The sequence below is a fragment of the Phacochoerus africanus genome, chromosome 9 (assembly GCF_016906955.1).
Source record: "Phacochoerus africanus isolate WHEZ1 chromosome 9, ROS_Pafr_v1, whole genome shotgun sequence".
NCBI classification, from domain to species: domain Eukaryota; kingdom Metazoa; phylum Chordata; class Mammalia; order Artiodactyla; family Suidae; genus Phacochoerus; species Phacochoerus africanus.
In genome coordinates, this window is record NC_062552.1 from 70,005,585 (window position 1) to 70,025,679 (window position 20,095).

The 20,095-nt window shown below is 35.1% G+C and overlaps 1 protein-coding gene across 2 annotated transcripts in view; it reads right to left on the bottom strand.

Moving 5' to 3' along the window:
* SCFD1 (sec1 family domain containing 1) overlaps positions 1–20,095 on the bottom strand; it is a 109,580-nt gene that overhangs the window by 81,826 nt on the left and 7,659 nt on the right. For both annotated transcript variants that reach the window (XM_047795159.1, XM_047795158.1), the window contains exons 3-9: positions 17,816–17,904; positions 14,167–14,257; positions 10,368–10,490; positions 8,516–8,603; positions 4,709–4,798; positions 1,650–1,705; positions 277–362 (exon numbers count right to left, since the gene is read on the bottom strand). In XM_047795159.1, the coding sequence (XP_047651115.1) occupies positions 277–362; positions 1,650–1,705; positions 4,709–4,798; positions 8,516–8,603; positions 10,368–10,490; positions 14,167–14,257; positions 17,816–17,904 (623 nt within the window). The remainder of the gene's footprint in view (positions 1–276; positions 363–1,649; positions 1,706–4,708; positions 4,799–8,515; positions 8,604–10,367; positions 10,491–14,166; positions 14,258–17,815; positions 17,905–20,095) is intronic.

A 20,095-nucleotide genomic window follows, 5' to 3' on the forward strand; every position in this document is an offset into this window, starting at 1 on the left:
CCAAGAGGCTTAACGATAATTAAAATGTCTTTTGACTGTTAAAGCTGTATATCTAAACAGAAAAATTTCTCCTACAGATGAAAAAAATGCAAAACAGGAAATTCAAACAAAAGAAGGTAATTTAAATAAAATATTCCATTTGTATTTTTGAGAACTATCTCAGTCAAAACTCTGATCCTGATTTTCCAGTATAAGGGTATTCTATTAGAAAAGGAAAACAATGCAAAAAACTCTAAAAATGTTTCATTTTCAAGTGTACATTAATTAACATAATACCTGAATTGGCCAGCTCCAAGTGTGTCACCTGTAAAAAGACTGTTTCTTGCATCTCTTAGATTTTCCCGAAGTTTCTTATCTAGTTTCTGAAAAATGAAATTTTAAATTAATTCTTAAAGACCAGTTTCAGCGAACTTCATACAGGGTAATACACAGGTGTTCTTCATTTCATAACTAAGGAACTTAGAATTTACTTATAAAACAGCAATTCTAACATTTTAGCTTCTTTACTATTCAATATCATCCTAACTTGGACTTGGAAAGACCAATGCTTTTTTTTGTTCTATTCTGACTCAGACCTGATTTCACTAACAATGACTTTCTGCTGGTTATTTTTACTTTAGATACAGGAAACACTTTGCAGTAATGACCTATCTTCTCTCCCAAAGCATAACTCTGCTGTACCAAGGAAGCTATCTAAATAGTGGTGGCTGCAAGCGGCTCCAGAATAGAAATGGAGTATGTGAAAGAAACCAACTCTCCATCAGTCAATGATTCATTTAGGCTAATAAAAACTCAAAAATCTTCCTCTAGCTTTCCATACCATTTACCTTCTTTTCAGTAATTCTGTAATTTCTCTAACATCTTATTTATCTTTTATATTTAAAGCAAAATTTTTTGGGGGGGGGGGGCAGTGCACGTCCATAGTATGCAGAAGTTCCCAGGGCAAGGATCAAACCTGTGCCACAGTTACAACCTGAGCCATACCAGTGACAATTCTGGATTCTTAACCTGCTGTGCCACCAGGGAGCTCCTAAAGCAAATTTTTGAATGCTTTTTTTATTCTATTTTATTTGTTTTTTTCGGCTGTGCCTGTGGCATGTGAAAGTTTCTAGACCAGGGATCAAACCTGCACCACAGCAGCCACCCAAGCTGCTACTGTGACAATACCGAATCCTGAACCTGCTACAACACCACAGGAGATCTCAAATGCTTATCTTATACTGAATATTTTACCCCAGTATTATGGAAAAGCAAAATATAGTTCATCACTTCAAAAAATGATTATAAGTATTAATAAATGTCTGCTAAATGAAGTTAAACATTAAGTGATTTAGGGGATCAAATAAGTATAAAATAATACTTAGAGACACAAAGCTGAATGAGGAATATACACTTTAGTGAAAAAGAAACAGGGCTGAAATAGCACACTCACATTGGAGTAAATCATTTTACTCCATCATATGATCACAATGATTACTTTTTATTTTTGGTGGAATCACAATGTTATAAAATAAAAATATTTGCCTTTGGTTCTTAATAACCTATAACAATTATATACATAGTTAATATTAACAAAAACACTTGAGGTAATTAGGGAAAACAACTGAGACAATATTATTTATCCCCAATGGATATTTGCATGAACTCACCACTGCTACCATTTCTGCTGCTGTTCCTCTTGAACATCGGATTATAGGAACAGCACCTATTTTAATAAAAGATATTAGCAATGATCTCAGCTCTTAATAATTAAAATGGCTAAGCTCTTAATAATTAAAATGGATACGTATACACTAGCATCAAATAATACCATATGAGAGATGCATACAAATTGAGGCTACAAACATAAATGGATTTATAATCTTGAGAGTAAAAGCAAGGTATCAGAAATGGACCTTCCCATTTATAAAGACAACATTGGGGGTCAGAAAAAGATGATTTTTATATTGTGTGGGCCAGTGTGACTGTATTTTTTCAATGGGTTGACTGATCCCCCTAAAGGCAGTTTCAAAAAGTCTACTCTACTCACAGGGTTCACTTCAGTACTTAAAAAAAAAATGAAAAGAGCTTATCTAATTTAGCAATTTGGCATTATTATTTTTTTGTATTAAAAATTAATAATGAAGGATTATGGCCTTTTAAAAAAAATACTAATTTAAAAGATTAAACACATTCTGTGCATAATGTAAAATGCTACTCAAGTTGGTTTCAATTTATTATCAAATCATTTTGGACATTTTAATTTCTCTTTATTATTCCAAGTTTTATTGAAGTCTGAAATTCTAAAATGAGAAAAAAAAAATCAAACTGCATCAAAAATCTCATAAAACACAGAACATTGTAATATTTATATAGCTAAGTTCTTCCATTTAACCTCTATACAAGGCATGTTCAGTCAATTGCAAAAGTAAACATGCGAAATATTAGTACATTTTTAAAAACTGTTTTCTTCTGATGGCATGCTATACATGTCTGTCCTAAGAAAATCCAAATATGAGATGTATAAAGTTAAACCTCTTGATTCTAGCACCCCAAAATAATCCCCTAAGAATTAGATGCAAATGTTTTCAGGTTATATTCTATATACAGTCTAAATAAGTGTGTATGTGGAATGTACAAAAAAACAAAAATAGGATATTTTACATACCATCCTTCAATTTGCTTTATTTTTTTTTTGCTTTTTTTTTATTTGTAGGGCCGCACCTGTGGCATATGGAAGTTCCCAGGCTAGGAGTCCAATCGGAGCTATAGCTGCTGGCTTACACCACAAGCCACAGCAGCGCAGGATCTGAGTCGCACTGCAACCTACACCACAGCTCATGGCAATGCCAGATCCTTAACCCACTGAGCGAGGCCAAGGATCAAACTCGCAACCTCATGGTTCCTAGTTGGATTTATTTCTGCTGTGCCATGATGGGAACTCTAAATTTGCTTTCTTTCACTTAATTTATTGATATCCTTCTATGTCAGATTGGCAGTAATTTCAATTTTTCCTTTGAAAAAAATCACTTTCTGACACTCTATGTAATAAAAGTGGCTTCTAACACTTCAGTGGTCTTTGTATTTCTTTTTCAATCTACTCTTCTTTTGGAAATACAGTTATCATCAAGCAAAAATAACCTTAATGTCCACAATAAACATAGTACTCGGCAAAATTCTGGATACTGTGTGGGACGGCAAAAAAGAGAGATTAATTATGTCTGTTTAATGACTAAAAGTGGTATACATGAGCTTTCTTAAAAACAAACAAACAAAAACCAAACAAAACCTAAGATCAACCCCCATTTGAAGGTACTGAAAGCAATCAAAGGCAGGCAGAAAGTAGAGGAGGGTGAAACTTATCAAAGAAGAAATATATTTGAAAAGTGAGAGAGAACTTCTAACCACCTTTCCTCCTAAAGGTACTTTCCAATTTGCACGGCACACAGGAGAGTAATCTCAAGCAGAAAACAGAAGACTTACTGAGCTGAGAAATCAAAGACTGGAAATTAAAGGGAAAAATCCTTGAAAGGAAGGAGCCCCCAAACCTGCACACAAATTCTTCTCAAATTTTTGTCTATATCCTAAACTATGCATGTATCTTTCTTAATTTTCTCATTTTTGAAATGGAGAGAAATTTTATTAAGTTACTGTAAGGATCATTTTAACTGAAAGGTTTTCTGTGTCTGCAAGATTAAAACTGCAATGAGAAGGCTTCTAAACAGATTATTAATGAATAGTAAAGAATAAAGTCATACAGGCTTCTAAACAGATCCATTATTAATGAATAGTAAAGAATAAAGTCATACATTGGATACTAAATACAGTGTACCTATAAGTAAATTTAGATATTCCAAAGAAATGCTTAAATTCTGAAAGTATGTTGGATTAGTATTATATGTAAATTTAGCGTTTCCTAGAGCCTTGGAAGTTTGCCTTAATAGTTACCGGACATACATCTCTCTAATTAGAAGTATATTTGAAATTTTTCAAAATCAAATATCAACAGAAAATTAGAAGGCATACAGGTAAAGTCACCAGCAAATATTCGAACAATATAAGAGAAAGTTACAATTACCAAAGACATCTAAGGTGGTAACTCGACATCTGCTAAGTGTTAGCTACATCTAATTATTAGAAGAACCATGGTTTTACATACAGTACAGAATGTATATTTTATTCTTTTGTGTGTGTGTGTTTGTTTTTTGGCCTAGCCCTTGGCATGTGAAAGTTCCAGGGCCAGGGATCAAACCTGTGCAACTGCAGTGACTCAAGCTGCTGCAGTGACAACACCAAATCCTTAAACCGCTGTGCCACAAGGGAACTCCAGAATGTGTGTTTTATTCTAATTCCGGAGAGGGCCTTTAGAGATCCAGATAAATAGGGGGTCATATCACAGTATAACAGGTTAAGGAGTTCCCATCGTGGCTCAGTGGTAACGAACCCGAGTGGTATCCATGAGGACCATGGGTTCAATTCCTGGCCTTGCTCAGTGTGATAAGGATCCGGCACTGCCATGAGCTGTGATGTAGGTTGCAGATACAGTGGCTCAGATCCTGCACTGCTGTGGCTGTGGCCTAGGCTGGCAGCTTAGCTCCGATTGACCCCTAGCCTGGGAACTTCCATATGCTGTGGGTGCAGCCCTTAAAAGACAAAAAATAAATAAATAAGGTTAAAAAGAGTTGTTAATTTGCTTTGAAGAAATAAACAGAAAGATCTGAAAACTTACCCAGTGTGACAAAAAAGCAGAAGAGACTGTCAACAATAGTGTCCATAACAGTTTCCATTTCTGTGTCTGTGATATCTGTCCTGTTAATGGCTAAAATGACACAGGTAAAGGAGAAAAAAAACAACCAAAATTTGTGCCTTATTTTTATTAAATTCTTAAAATTATTACTAAACACCTAAGAATATGCAATTTGATATTTATAAACTCAAGTAAAAATTTTTATGCTTTAAACTTTAGGTGAACAAGTATGCACTAAAAATTATAATACCTGAAAATAATGCCACTCAATATCAATAATGAGTAGCTCCAAAAATAGAATAAAAAAAACTCACCACATAAATTATACAAAATTTTTGCCAGAATAGGAAAATAAATATCATATTCTGTAATTTTATTCACAAACATTAGATTGCCTCAAGAAACTAATGATCTTATTCAACTACTGCCAGAAAAACACAATGCAAATCAGTATCTAAGAGTAACATCACACACATTTTCTTTGTATTATAACAAATTATATGAACTTCTTTTCTAATCTACTAGACTGTACATAAGTGGTTCTCAAGCTTTAGTGGGTATAGGAATCACTCTAAGAATATATGAGAGAAGAGAAGGCATTTTCTCTGGAAGCTATTAACAATTAAAGATCCTTAGCTCTTTCCCTCAGGGATTCAATTCAACAGACTTGGGACAACTCTAGGAAATCTAAAATTTTGACAAACTCATCAGGTGATTCCTGGAGCTACATGCTTTTTTCTTTTTTTATACTATTTCTTGCTTAGAACTTTAAAAACCAACATTTCAAATGTTTTTAAAAGGTAAAAGTAATAATCATCCCTAGCCAGGAGGGAAGAATAAGTGGAGAGGTAGTAAGCCTACTTACTTTGACAAACAGTGGACTGTGAGGTCCTGACTACTTTACTATACCCTGGCTTCCATATTTGAAAAATAAATTGGTGGGGTTACGCTTTAAGAAACATTGCTGTGAAGACTGTGTGAGACCCTACCTTATTCATCTTCCTGCCTCTCATAGTACTCAGGCCCAGTGTCTGACAAGTAGATGCTCAGTGATTACTTGGTAAAAGACTTACCGGGCTAAAATATTATCTATTTAATATTTTTTAATTTCCCAAAATCCTGAATATGAAAACAAATATAAAATTCAATACAACTCATGGTCAGCATGAGATGAGAACAGAATCCAATAGGATATATCAAAGAATTTTAAAAAAAATATGATACATGAAGAAAACATAAAAATAACAAAGACTTTAACCAGAATCTGGATGAGGAAATGTGCTGCAAATCAGATGACAGAAATGGTATAAGGATATAATGTTAATTATATAAATTCAGGGGCATCAGAAAATACTCAGCTCATTCTGCCAATCTCTGGTTTAGATAAAATCTCTATGAAGACTCCAACCTTCAGGACCTAGTCCTACAACTCTGAAAGGACTGAAACAGTCACTGGCCCAACTAGCTTTAGACCACAGCCTGGTTTCTCAGAGTCACTAGTCTAAGTCTAACAGGTGACAAAATCTGCTTCCTTTATCAGATAAATTACCAATTCATGGGAAATAGGTGATACAGTTTGAATCCAAGGTATTAATATATCTCATTTATGCCTGGAATAATCTGTTCAAATTAATATATCTCATTTATGCCTGGAATAATCTGTTCAAAATTATTAGTTAAAACGCTTATGGTGTTTGAGAGGATTTGGCATATAACTACATAATAGTTAAGAGCACTATCTCTGGAGTAAGTGCCTGGGTTTAGTAACCTGGTTCTGCTATGTCCTTATCAAGTTACTTATTATCTGTGCCTTAGTTTTTTCATCTAGAAAAGAGAAACAATATTAATACCTATTTCATAAAGTTATTCTGAGGAGTAAATGAACTTATATTGTAAAGTGTACACAGGGCAATCTGTTATTATTATGGTACTATCATTATATTATTGAGAACCTAGGCAATTAACTGTGACTACACTTTAAAATTAATAAATTTATCCCTTAAATTCAATGATTAATAATTAATTTCAAAGGTGTGATTTTGTTTGTTTTTGTTTTGGGTTTTTTAAAATCGTCATACCTACGGCATGAAGTTGCTCCCTAGCTAGAGATTAAACGTGCACCACTAGAGTCAATGCTGGATCCTTAACCTGCTGAGCTACCAGGAAACTCCCAGATGTATGTTTTTTTTTAAGTTGAGAGATAAAGGAAGATAAATTTATATAAACACTTGAATGTTTAATGAACTCAGACTCCCCATAAATTTATCTTTAATATTTATTAAAATATTTGACTTATAAATTTGTCTGCTCTGGCATATAAAGTACCTAAAACTGCTCAGTCATTAAAAAAAATCATGAAATTTTGCTGTTTGCAGAAACATGGATGGACTTGGAGGGTATTATGCTAAGTAAGTAAGTCATACATAGAAAGACAAATATTGCATGCTATCACTTATATGTGGAATCTAAAAAAATACAACAAACTAGTGAATATAACAACAACGAAAAGCAGACTCACAGTTATTGATAACAAAAGAGTGGTTACCAGTGGGGAAAGGGAAGGGGGTGGGATAACTTAGCAGCAGGGATTAAGAGGTACAAACTATTACCTATAAAATAAGCTATAAGGATATACTGTACAGCACAGTGAATATAGCCAATATTTTATAATAATTATCAATGGAATATAACCTTTAAAAACTGTGAACCACTATACTGTACACCTGTAACTTACATAATATGTACATCAACTACACATCAATTAAAAATAATCAGAAAATTAATGTGCTGAATTTATAAATGCAACTTATAACTGTTTAAGTGAATTTAACAAACCAAGTTTACTAAGTTTGTTAAATCAGACTGATCAGAATTCAGTCAGTTCAATCTGAGTTAAAAGATCAAAGAAAAAGTAAAGGTATTTGTTTTCATGTAAACCAGATTTATAAATAACGTCACAAAATTTACAAGTTTAGCTTAAAGGCTTAAGGAAACCAGGTTTTAAAATGTAATTTAAGTAGGTAATTAATTTAAAAGTCAACTATAAATAGACTTCTGTAAATAACTACAGTACTGTCAAAAATCTATTAATGGGCACATTAGCAAACACACTGGAATTTAGAGATGTTGCTTAATTTCAATAACAAGGCTCAATGGAAGCAAAAGGAAACTAAAGCACAGAAAAGCAAAGTAAGCTCCTCTGTCAAGTACTAAAAGATTACCTGAATCCTACTACTAATATACCGTCTTGTCATGAGTGAACCCATTTATTCAAGTTGCTATGGTCAAATAACAGGTGTTTCATTGAGCTGACAAAAGATTTAGTAAACACTGTTTATAAGTGACAGAATTCAGTCTGAGGAATGTTTTCTTTGTGTGCTTAAAAAAATCTTTTAGGGGAGTTCCCGTCGTGGCTCAGTGGTTAACAAATCCAACTAGGAACCATGAGGTTGCAGGTTCGATCCCTGCCCTTGCTCAGTGGGTTAAGGATCCGGCGTTGCCCTGAGCTGTGGTGTAGGTTGCAGATGTGGCTCGGATCCTGCATTGCTGTGGCTCTGGCATAGGCCGGTGGCTACAGCTCCAATTGGACCGCTAGCCTGGGAACCTCCATATGCTGCAAATGCGACCCTAGAAAAGACAAAAAGATAAAAAAAAAAATCTTTTATAGCTCCTTGCTTACAGCAGTAACAAAGCTGGTTCTGGTGTTCATTAAACATGTTCACTATTTTTTTTCTCACTACACAGTTCATTCTGTTAACAATGAATTAAAATATTCCTATTTTTACATACCACGATATGAAACAATCTCCTTATTTTGATTACATAATACAAACATATCATCTTCCAAAGTAATAAAGTTGAGATATTGATCAAAAACCTAAAAACAAAAGAAAAGGTTTTCAAATCAATTTTACAATATTGAACGCACATTTAGTTTGACTTAATCTACCACTGGTAAAATGGAAAAAATTACAATTATATTCAATAACTAAAAAATATGCAATGTAACAGATTATCTAATTGGGCAAGATTGAGAAGTTAACATTAAAAAGCAATCAAAAACAAGTCTTCAGGCAACAAATCATTAAGGACAGTAGTATTTTGAGAAAACAAAATTTAAGAAGATATAAATTTTTTTAATTGTGTCTGGGATGGGAATGGATATCAATTTTGAAGATAAACCACAATATCAATTTTTTTTGCTATTTCTTGGGCCGCTCCCACGGCATATAGAGGTTCCCAAGCTAGGGGTCCAATCGGAGCCGTAGCCACCGGCCTACGCCAGAGCCACAGCAACGCGGGATCCGAGCCGCGTCTGCGACCTACACCACAGCTCAGGGCAACGCCGGATCCTTAACCCACTGAGCAAGGGCAGGGACCGAACCCGCAACCTCATGGTTGCTAGTTGGATTCGTTATCCACTGCGCCACGACGGGAACTCCCACAATATCAATTTTTATATTCATTTTAATCACACTTTCCTAAGAAAGTCATGTCAAATATTTTTCTTTTTTTTTGTCTTTTTTTTTTTTGCTATTTCTTGGGCTGCTCCCTCAGCATATGGAGGTTCCCAGGCTAGGGGTCCAATCGGAGCCGTAGCCACCGGCCTACGCCAGAGCCACAGCAACGCGGGATCCGAGCCGCGTCTGCGACCTACACCACAGCTCAGGGCAACGCCGGATCGTTAACCCACTGAGCAAGGGCAGGGACCGAACCCGCAACCTCATGGTTCCTAGTTGGATTAGTTAACCACTGCGCCACGACGGGAACTCCCCTTTTTTTTTTTTTTTTTAAATGTTTTTCAACTGTAAAGTATATTTATAGATGGGGAAAAGTTATACCAATTCTTTAGAAATGCAAATCAGGAGGAAAAAATACGAAAACTATTTGAGATGTTAAATTTAGTTAAATTGAAAACTATTCTTATTACTTCATGAAAATTAATGATAAAATTTTGGAAGAGAAAAAATAATAAGACACAAGCCTCAAGAACCATACAGAAGTAGTAGTGGCTTATCTAAATCCAGGAATAAAAAAAATCTATTAGTGTGGAAAAAATGGAAAATAAAGGCATGGTTTGTCCTACATCATTCTGTAGAATTTTCCATTGTATCTTGCCCAAATTCAAGAAGGGCAAACAAAGAATATATTTTACAAATTTATTTATGATTAAGCTGAACTTGACTAAAAGTCCCATGATATAAAACTGTTGGCCTGTTGTGAATTCCTTCTTTTAATATGCAGCACAGCCGTTCTAGATACTCTCAAATTAAAAGAGATCTGAAGATGGTATGGTAACTACAGTGATTGTAGATAAAACAATGTCAAAATATTCTGAGTATAATTTATGACAACACAACTAAGTTGAGCTATAAAGATAATACAAATCCCAGCCTAAAACAAAAATTGATTCAGCTTTTTATTTTTATATTTCAAATTAACTGAATAAGTCCCTTTAGTTTGGTTTATTTTGCCTAGTTCAAGCTGAAGAGAATTTACATGATCAGAACACTTTCTAAAAGTATTGAGTCTAAATATTTCTTATATTGTTCTGGTCCTACGTAAATTAGACACCTATAATGATTTTACAGGTTTCAGAATTACATTAACAAAATGCTGTCAACTAACCAAAATCTCTTACCTTGGCTACTTGCGTTACTGCACTAGCTGCTAATGCTGCATTTGCAATATCTTCCAGTTTACTTCTTGAAATAGCAGAAATAAAATTTAAATAATATGATTCATAGAGTTGATTTCGAAGATCCTAAAAGTACAATGAATACTTCATTCTTATAGGATAGTATAAAGGATGATGACAATTTAAAATCTTTTAGACACATTAAGATCAAGGTTTTAGTGGATAATATTCATATTTAAAAGATAAGCTATATAAATGATACAAAAAAATGTATCCCAAGAGAACAAAATTATGAAGAGGCACTGGTTACTTCGTTATCAGATGTAACTGACATGTACTTTAATAATTAAAGTTATGATATTATATTAGTAATAAAATGTTATCAATTACAACAGTGCACAAAACTGCTCTGAAATAGCATATCTGTGTTTTTCTTAAAAGTATCCATAAGTGGCTCTCTTATATAGTTTAAATGCTTATTATATTTAGCAGACACTAGACACTACCTTCTACTTCTTCAGTCATGTGATGAAACAACAAATACATCTTTCATTGTACACAGACATGTTACAATTCCAAAGCAATTCCAAAAATATTCCTTTTGATCATCCAAAAATACTGTCATTTAAAATTATGTTAACACTTAAATCAAATTTACTTATCTTCTTAAACTCTAGGCAAATACATATCTAAATAAGCATTCTTCCTCAGATCCAAGATATTGTCAATTATAACAGGCACCATATTTCATGGAACATTAAGCAAGAATTAACACTGTCGATATTATACACACCATCAATTTTAAAATGCTATGATTTCAGAGATGGTGAAAGGTGAAAAACTGAGGGTTTGAAGGCTGGGTGAAGAAGGTGGCTAAGCAGTGCAGTGGTTCAACGAAGCCTGAGAGGTTGGATAAATGGAGATTGATAGAACTAAGAAAATAGTATGTACATTGAGAATACTGGGAGCCTGCTTCTCACTGTCAGAGAAAGGAAAAGCTGGAATGAATCCAATACTTCTGAACTAAATCAATTTTGGAGGTTATCTGTCTGTCTGTCTGTCTATCTTAGATAAGTAGCAAGATTTACAGCATTAAATACTGATACAGACAAATTACCCATGATATTTTTCACAGAACTACAACAAACAATCCAAAATTTATATGGAACCACAAAAGACCCAGAATTGTCAAAGCAATCCTGAGAAACAAAAACCAAGCAGGAGGCATAACTCTCCCAGACCTCAGGCAATATTACGAAGCCACAGTAGTCAAGACAGTGTGGTACCAGTACCAAAACAGACATACAGACCAATGGAACAGAATAGAGAACCCAAAAATAAATCCAGACACCTATGGTCAATTAATCTTTGACAAAGGAGGCAAGAATATAAAACGGGAAAAAGACAGTCTTTTCAGCAAGCAGTGCTGGGAAAGCTGCATGCAAATCAATGAAACTGGTACACACCCTTATACCATGCACAAAAATAAGCTCAAAATGGCTTAAAGACTTGAACGTAAGACAAGACACCATCAAAATCCTAAAAGAGAACACAGGCAAAACATTCTCTGATATCAACTGTACAAACATTTTCTCAGGACAGTCTCCCAAGGCAACAGAAATAAAAGCAAAAATAAACCAAGGGGACCTAATCAAACTGACAAGCTTTTGCACAGCAAAGGAAAACACAAAAAAACCAAAAAGACAATTTACAGAATGGAAGAAAACAGTTTCAAGTGATGCAATTGACAAGGGCTTAATCTCTAGAACATACAAACAACTTACACAACTCAACAACAAAAGAGCCAACAACCCAATGGAAAAATGAGCAAAAGACTTGAATAGACATTTCTCCAAAGAAGATATAGAGATGGCCAACGAGCACATGAAAAATGCTCAACATCACTAATTATTAGAGAAATGCAAATCAAAACTACTATGAGGTACCACCTCACACCATTCAGAATGGCCACCATTAATAAGTCCACAAATAACAAATGGTGGTGGGGGTGTGGAGAAAAGGGAAACCTCCTACACTGCTGGTGGGAGTGTAAGCTGGTACAACCACTATGGAAAACAGTATGTACTTCAGAAAACTAAATATAGAACTACTATATGCCCCATCAATCCCACTCTTGGGCATATATCTGGACAAAACTTTGATTGAAAAAGACACATGCACCCGTATGTTCACTGCAGCACTATTCACAATAGCCAAGACATGGAAACAACCTAAATCTCCATCAACAGATGAATGGATTAAAAAGATGTGGTATATATACACAATGGAGTACTATTCAGCCATAAAAAAGAACAATAATGCCATCTGCAGCAACATGGATGGAACTAGAGACTCTCATACTAAGTGAAGTCAGAAAGAGAAAGGCAAACACCATATGATACCACTTCTATTTAGAATCTAATATATGGCACAAATGAACCTTTCCACAGAAGAGAAACTCATGGACTTGGAGAATAGACTTGTGGTTACCAAGGGGGAGGGAGTGGGATGGACTGGGAATCTGGGGTTAACAGATGCAAATTATTGCCTTTGGAATGGATAAGCAATGAGATCCTGCTGTCTAGCACTGGCAACTATATCTAGTCACTTGTGATGGAGCATGATGGAGGATAATGTGAGAAAAAGAATGTATATATGTATGTCTAACTGGGTCACTTTGCTGTACAGCAGAAAACTGACAGAACACTGTGAACCAACTATAATGAAAAAATAAAAATTGTTTAAAAAATAATAAAAGGAAAAAAAGAAAAATGGCATAGTTAGGTTTATGCAAGATAAAAGAGAAAGCTGAGCATTATCAGCTATATAGGATACAAAATATGTGACCTTCACTAACAAATAATAATTTGATTCAACAGTCAATAACAAGTAAAGATGTCTGTGACTTCTGGGAGGCACTGTTAGCTACTTATCCAGTATCAACTATTTTCTCCTTCTCCCTTGCTAAAAGGATACAGATTTTATTTGGGGGTGGCAATACACTCATCGAAATATTAATGTGGACTCCCTTGAAGCTAATTCTGTCCAGGGAGACATAAATGGAAGTTTCGAGAGTTTCTAGGAAATTTTAGTTTTCCTGATCAAAATTAATACAGCTTGCATAGTCCATTTCCCCATTCTTGCCTTGAACATATATGTGTTGTCTACAGTTGCATCCATGAAGCAACAGGCAAGACAATGAAAAACAACAAACTGAAGATGACACAGATCATCTCGTTGGAGTTCCTGCTATGGCATCATGGGCTAAGAATCTGACTGCAGCAGCTCAGGTTGACCCTGAGCTGCAGGTTCAATCCCCAATTCCCAGCCCAGCACAGTGGGTTAAAGGATCTGGCATTGCTGCAGTATGGCTCAGAGTCAACCCCTGGTCCAGGAACTTCCATATGCTGAAGGAATGTCCATAAAAATTAAAAGAAAGGAAAAAAAAAGACGGCAGATCAAAAAGATAGAAGGGCCCTGAATCTTTAATTATCTTTTAGAGCTCCTATACTAACTTGGACTTCCTATTATCTTTGGAAAATAAAACCCTATTTTTAAAGCTAATATAATTAGGTTATCTATTTTTAAAAGCCAGACTCAGTCTCAATCAATATAATGCTTCTTCAGTCAAAAATTTTTATATCTTTCAGTTTATTTAAAATTCAAAAGGAATCTCAAAGGTCATGGTGGGAAATTGAGTGAGGGAATTTCTGATTTTCTGCATTGGACATCTAAGAACTTTTTTGAAGAAAAAAAATCTGTTTCTACCTTTAAGAATCAGGAAAACAAAAACTCATATTACCTGACACAGTCTGTCAATATTTTCTTCAGTTGGCATTACAAAATACACTGCAGGAACATCTGGAATAGGATCTCGATCAGAGTGCAGAAGCCTAAAAGACATAAAGAATGCAAAACAATTTTTTCTTAGTCACTTATCTAAAAAGATAGATAAAACAGTATTTCTCAAACTAGAAGTTCAGCAGTTCAAGGACAGTGACCAGCTCTTGCTGCAATTAATCATTTAACCCAGCTTTCTCCTTGTATCAATGTTAATATTATTTATTAGTAAAATCCTAAAATTAGTCTTCATTTCTACTCCAATCACGTTAGTTCTAATATCTCTTATGGTCAGGCAGTCTCTTTTACCAATATTCTCCTTGATGAAAACTAAAGCACATTCAAAATCAACTGTATTCCCAATTTTCATAGGAATATGTAAATTTTCTATGTGGGGGAGTAAGTGGGAGGAAAGTGCAGCTCTCCATGAGAGGAAAATAGAAAGCTAGAACTGTCTTTAGAAGCAATGAAAAAACTTAACCATAAGTAAAAATAAATATTTTTAATTTTTTAAATAAAAGGTATATGAATGCTTCTTTTACACTTTAATAAGACAATCTATATTTTTCTATTTACTGATTTATGTGAGAATGCAAAAGATTCAGCTAAGCATTTCATAGAGTACATCAGTTGATAGTTTTCTCTTTTACAATTCAGGGAGTCTATTAATTCCAATATCCCAATATCAAACAACAAAATGTCCTTGGTAAGATTTTACCACGCTTCAGGAATTCCCATTGTGGCTCAGTGGTAACGAACCCGACTAGTATCCATGAGGATGCAGGTTTGATCCCTGGCCTCGCTCAGTGGGTTAAGGATCTGGCATTGCCGTGAGCTGTGGGGTAGGTCACAGATGCAGCTTGGATCTGGCGTTGCTGTGGCGTAGGCCAGCAGCTGCAGCTCCGATTATATCCCTAGCCTGGGAACTTCCATATGACACACATGAGGCCCTAAAATGAAAAAAGGGAGGGAGGAAAGAAAGGAAGGAGGAAATAGGGAAGGAAGGAAGAGAGATTTTACCATGCTTATATCAGGAAATATGAGTAACTTCTATTTCTGAAATATTCAAGTCCTAATTCTACAAGCAATATTCTATATATAGTCTTCTATATTCATCCTTCAATATGTACATTTATTTAAGTCATCCTTCTATAAAGAAGAGAGTCAAAGAGGCACATGTTGCCAGTGAGTTCGCATTTAATAACTTTTTTCCATCTGTTTGGCCTCAGCTACTGACACCAGGATTACAATGTGCTAGCAGTCATTGGTTACTGTGTTCTTACACTGGCTGTCCAACTACCTAAAGGGCTACAAACATCATTTCATGTTCTGGAAATTTGTAACTACTGTTTCGTACAAATCAGCCTAAATCGGATTGCAGAATATAAAGTAACTAATGAAGTATTCTCCAACAAATAAGAAAGAATAGTCAGAGGCAGAGTGAACAGAAATTTACCAGAGTATCTGTGTAATCTTTTCATGCTCTGATAGCAACAGGCGGGGAGCAAATTGACAGACTATCTTGTTACTCTTTAAGGAAGTACTGAGGCCTCGTTTTTGTTAGTCACTGTTTCTGAACCACTATGGTTCAGTAGATAAACAGCCCAGAATTAGTGGTTAAACAACCTGGCCACAACTATGCTATGAATTACCTGTGTAACTGGGGACAATCACTCACACTCTATAAAATTTAGTCTTTTCATTAGTAAAATAAAATAAAGGAGTTAAGTAGTAGGGAAGCAATAGCAACCAATTCTTATAATAAACCATCATATCCAAAGATGGCATCAAGCTTAACTTTAGTTCAGCTCCTAAGTATTAACATGTTACCAACAACAAATTTGTATTTTAAATCTGACATAAAAATGAAAGGAAAAACCTGTCAAATACCATATTTCATCAAACTTAAGGTGCTACTGATTTTAAAACATATTATTATTATTATTATTATTGGCTGTGCCTGTGGCATACAAAAATTCCCAGGCCAGGGATTAAAGCGGTGCCACAGCAGTGACAATACCAGATCCTTAACCTGCTGAGCCACCAGGGAACTCCAAAAAATATACTATTAAAACAGGCAGAAAAACGCTGCCAATTAAACTATGTCATGGCATTAATGGGAAGAGAGACTCTAATTTCAGAAACATTAAAAAGTAAAAAGTGTATTTTAGAGTTAATGCAATATTCTATTAAATTAAAACAAATATGCAATATAAAATTGAAGTGAACCAGATTCTGATGTTATTCACTGGAAATCTAAAACCACATTCCCAAGAAAAGAACACATTGTATTTCAACATATTATAATATCACAAAATGAAAATAGATAACATCATAAAAAGAACCACAAATAGGTTAGAATACCATAAATTTGGACTCCTTTAGTACATAAAAGTATTAGTATCTATTCATGAATGTAGCTCCTCTCTAAATGTTCTCTTAGGCTAATTCTACAAAATAATGCAAGCTGTCTTATTTATCAGAGAAATCATAAGCAATATAATCAAATAAATTCAGTAGTTTAGAGGACAATATAGATAGCTCCCTATAGTGCTTAACAGTCATTACTTCCTACTTACTGAAATTTTCCATATTAATGATACACTAATTTAGATATTCCTCTTTTTAAAAAGTCTATTTGGGAGTTCCCGTCATGGCTCAGTGGTAATAAACCCAACTAGCATCCATGAGGATGAGGGTTCAATCCCTGGCCTTGCTCAGTGGGTTAAGGATCCAGTGTTGTTGCAAGCTGTGGTTTAGGTCTTAGATGTGGCTCGGATTTGGCACTGCTGTGGTTGTGGTGTAGGTCCGTGCTCTGACTCAGCTCCTAGCTTGGGAACTTCCAAACGCTGTAGGTGCGGCCCTTAAAAAAAAAAAAAAAATATATATATATATATATATATATATATGCATTCAAGGAATAAAAAAGTTTTAGAGCTAAAAGAGACCTTGAGACAACCAGTTCTTTCCATTTATGTAAGAGAGTAAATGAGTCTGTCGGAAAAGACACAAGAGAGAAAATTTAAATTCTGAAATTTTAAAGCTTCAGACTGGACCTCCCCTGTGGCCTACGGCGTAACTATATGGTGCTATCTCTGCAACAGTTCTGGTTCTGGCCTTGGAACATCTATATGCCATGGGTGGGGGGAAAAAAAGCTTCAGACCGAGGATTATTTTCAACTTCAGAAATAAAAGGTTGAATAAAAGAGGAAAAAATGTTGTTCTCTTAACAACTTGACACTATTTTCTTGGTAAATTTCCCTTAATACTTTGATTTCAGGGAGTTCCCTTCGTGGCTCAGCAGGTTAAGAACCCAACTAGTATCCATCAAGATGAGGGTTCAAGCCCTGACCTTGCTCAGTGGCTTAAGGATCCTGCATTGCCATGAGCTGTGGTGTAGGTTGCAGACGTGGCTCGGATCCCACGTTGCTGTGGCTGTGGTGTAGGCTGGCAGCTGCAGCTCCAATTTGACCCCCAGCCTGGGAACTTCCATACGCTGCGGGTATGGCCCTAAAAAAGACAAAAAAATATTTGATTTCGGGGTGGCTAAAGGCATTTTTAACAATGTATTCGAAAACAAATGCCTTTACGGGAAATATGTTAAAACTCACAGATGCAGAGTGATTCCCATATCTCTCAGCTCCTTCACAGATAGCAGAGGAGAAATGATATCTTGTCCAAATCTGTCATAAATGAGCACCTAAGAAAAACAAAAAAAATCATGTTTTTTAAACATCATTATCAGTGAACAGTCAATAGAGAACCCAATGTTAAGATAATGCTGAAGTACATTTTATTTTAATATACTGAATTCTTATACTTACTGCAATTTAACATTTTCTATAATTATTTACTAAAATGTCCATTCATCTAGTAATCCATTCTTTTATTTTTTGGCCATGCCCACAGCATGTGGAAGTTCTCCCTCTAGGAAGAGAACTCGAACCATAGCACCAAGTAAAGCTGCTGCAGTGACAATGCTGGATCCGTAGCCTGCTGTACCACAGGAGAAATCTCAGTAATTCATTCTTAAAGGCATTATTACTCAGGCTAAAGTAAATTATAATATAAATATCTACTTATAAAATACTTCTTCTAGGTTAAAAAACAGAGACTATAAAATCTTTATCTTAAGCTAAAATAAGACTTTGAATATACAACAAACTCCCCTATCTAGTTCATATATAACCTTTTCTAGAAAGAGAAGTAAAAATAGTTACTCTCAAAACTAATGCTTAATAAGTTCTAAAACTATAAAGAAAATTTGTTAATTTAAGTATCTCAGGTTAGCAGATATACATTTTAAAAAGTAAGTCCCTAAAACTTCCTTATTCTCTCACAGTTATTTCCTCACATTCTAAATGCATTAAAACTGATAACTTTGATGAGTAGTAAGGATTCCAGCTGGGTCTTCTAACTCAAAATTAGTTTTAGAGTTAAGGCAAATAAAAAAGACACTTCAGCCTAGTAGATGTTTTTCACAACTACATCAATAATCCATTATGAAGTAAGAAATTGCTAATGAGAGGATGAAACATACAAAAATATGCTTTTCTTGAATGCCAGCATGTCCTTTAGAAAAGCTAAAAATCTTCCTGCTCCAGTTATAAATGACTGGATATTGCAACCTTCAAAAATATTCCTTCTTTAAACCTCAATATATGTGTATTATTAATCCTATGATAGAGAAGTGATAGGGGAAGAATTTAACACAAATTTGTACCCAAGAAATTATCAAATTATTTAATTCAAATGCTCAATATAGGCTCTAAAAACAATAAACAAGTATAGTTTATACTAGGAGCGATAAGAAGATGCCCACAAATAAACAGGAAGAAAGAGGAAAATGAGGGGACACGCTGAAGCCTTAACTATGAAGACTTTAATTACCTTTACAGTTAACCCAAAGGATTCATAAGAACTCATGAGAGTTTTCAAAACAGTCCAAACTGTAACAAGTTGATTTGTTCTTTTTTTTTTTGTCTTTTTTTTTGTCTTTTCTAGGGCTGTACCCACAGCATATGGAGGTTTCCAGGCTAGGGGTCTAATGTAGCCACCGGCCTACGCCACAGCCACAGCCACAGCCACGCAGGATCTGAGCCGTGTTCTGCAACCTATACTACAGCTCACGGCAATGCCGGATCCTTAACCCACTGAGCAAGGCCAGGGATCAAACCCGCAACCTCATGGTTCCTAGTCGGATTCATTAACCACTGAGCCACGATGGGAACTCCTGATTTGTTATTAATTCTTAGAAGTATAAAGTGACTGTAAACCAGTAAATTTCAATCTAATCCACTGTTTTATAATCTCTATGAAAAAAAGATACATTCATCATGCGATTTAGAATGAAGAAGCTCAAAGATAGGAATTTTTTAAGGTTCTCTAGCATTTCTTGAAGGAGAAAGATTATAGATTGCCTTTTGGTCCAATTAACAGTTTTACTCACAGTTTTATAAATCATAAACTAATAAAATGGCATGCTCGTTTATAGATCACTGTCTCATGAATTGGTTAAAATGGACCAGTCGCCCTAAATCTGACTAATCTTAAGGAAGCTTGCAAGATCCAAACTCTGGATTTGCAAAGATAAGGAACAAAACATCAACTGGAGTAAAGACTTATCAGTGAGGCCCCAAAGAAGAAATCAGTTGGATTCTCTCCATGAATATTACTATCACTGCCTGTCTCACTCCATAAAGTATTTACCAAAAATAACTCACGTGAGTTCCCAACGTTGCTCAGCGGAAACGAATCTGACTAGCATCCATGAGGACGCAGGTTCGACCCCCAGCCTCACTCAGTAGATTAAGGATCTGGTGTTGCCATGAGCTGTGGTGTAGGTTGCAGAGGCGGCTCGGATCTGGTGTTGCTGTGGCTGTGGTGTAGGT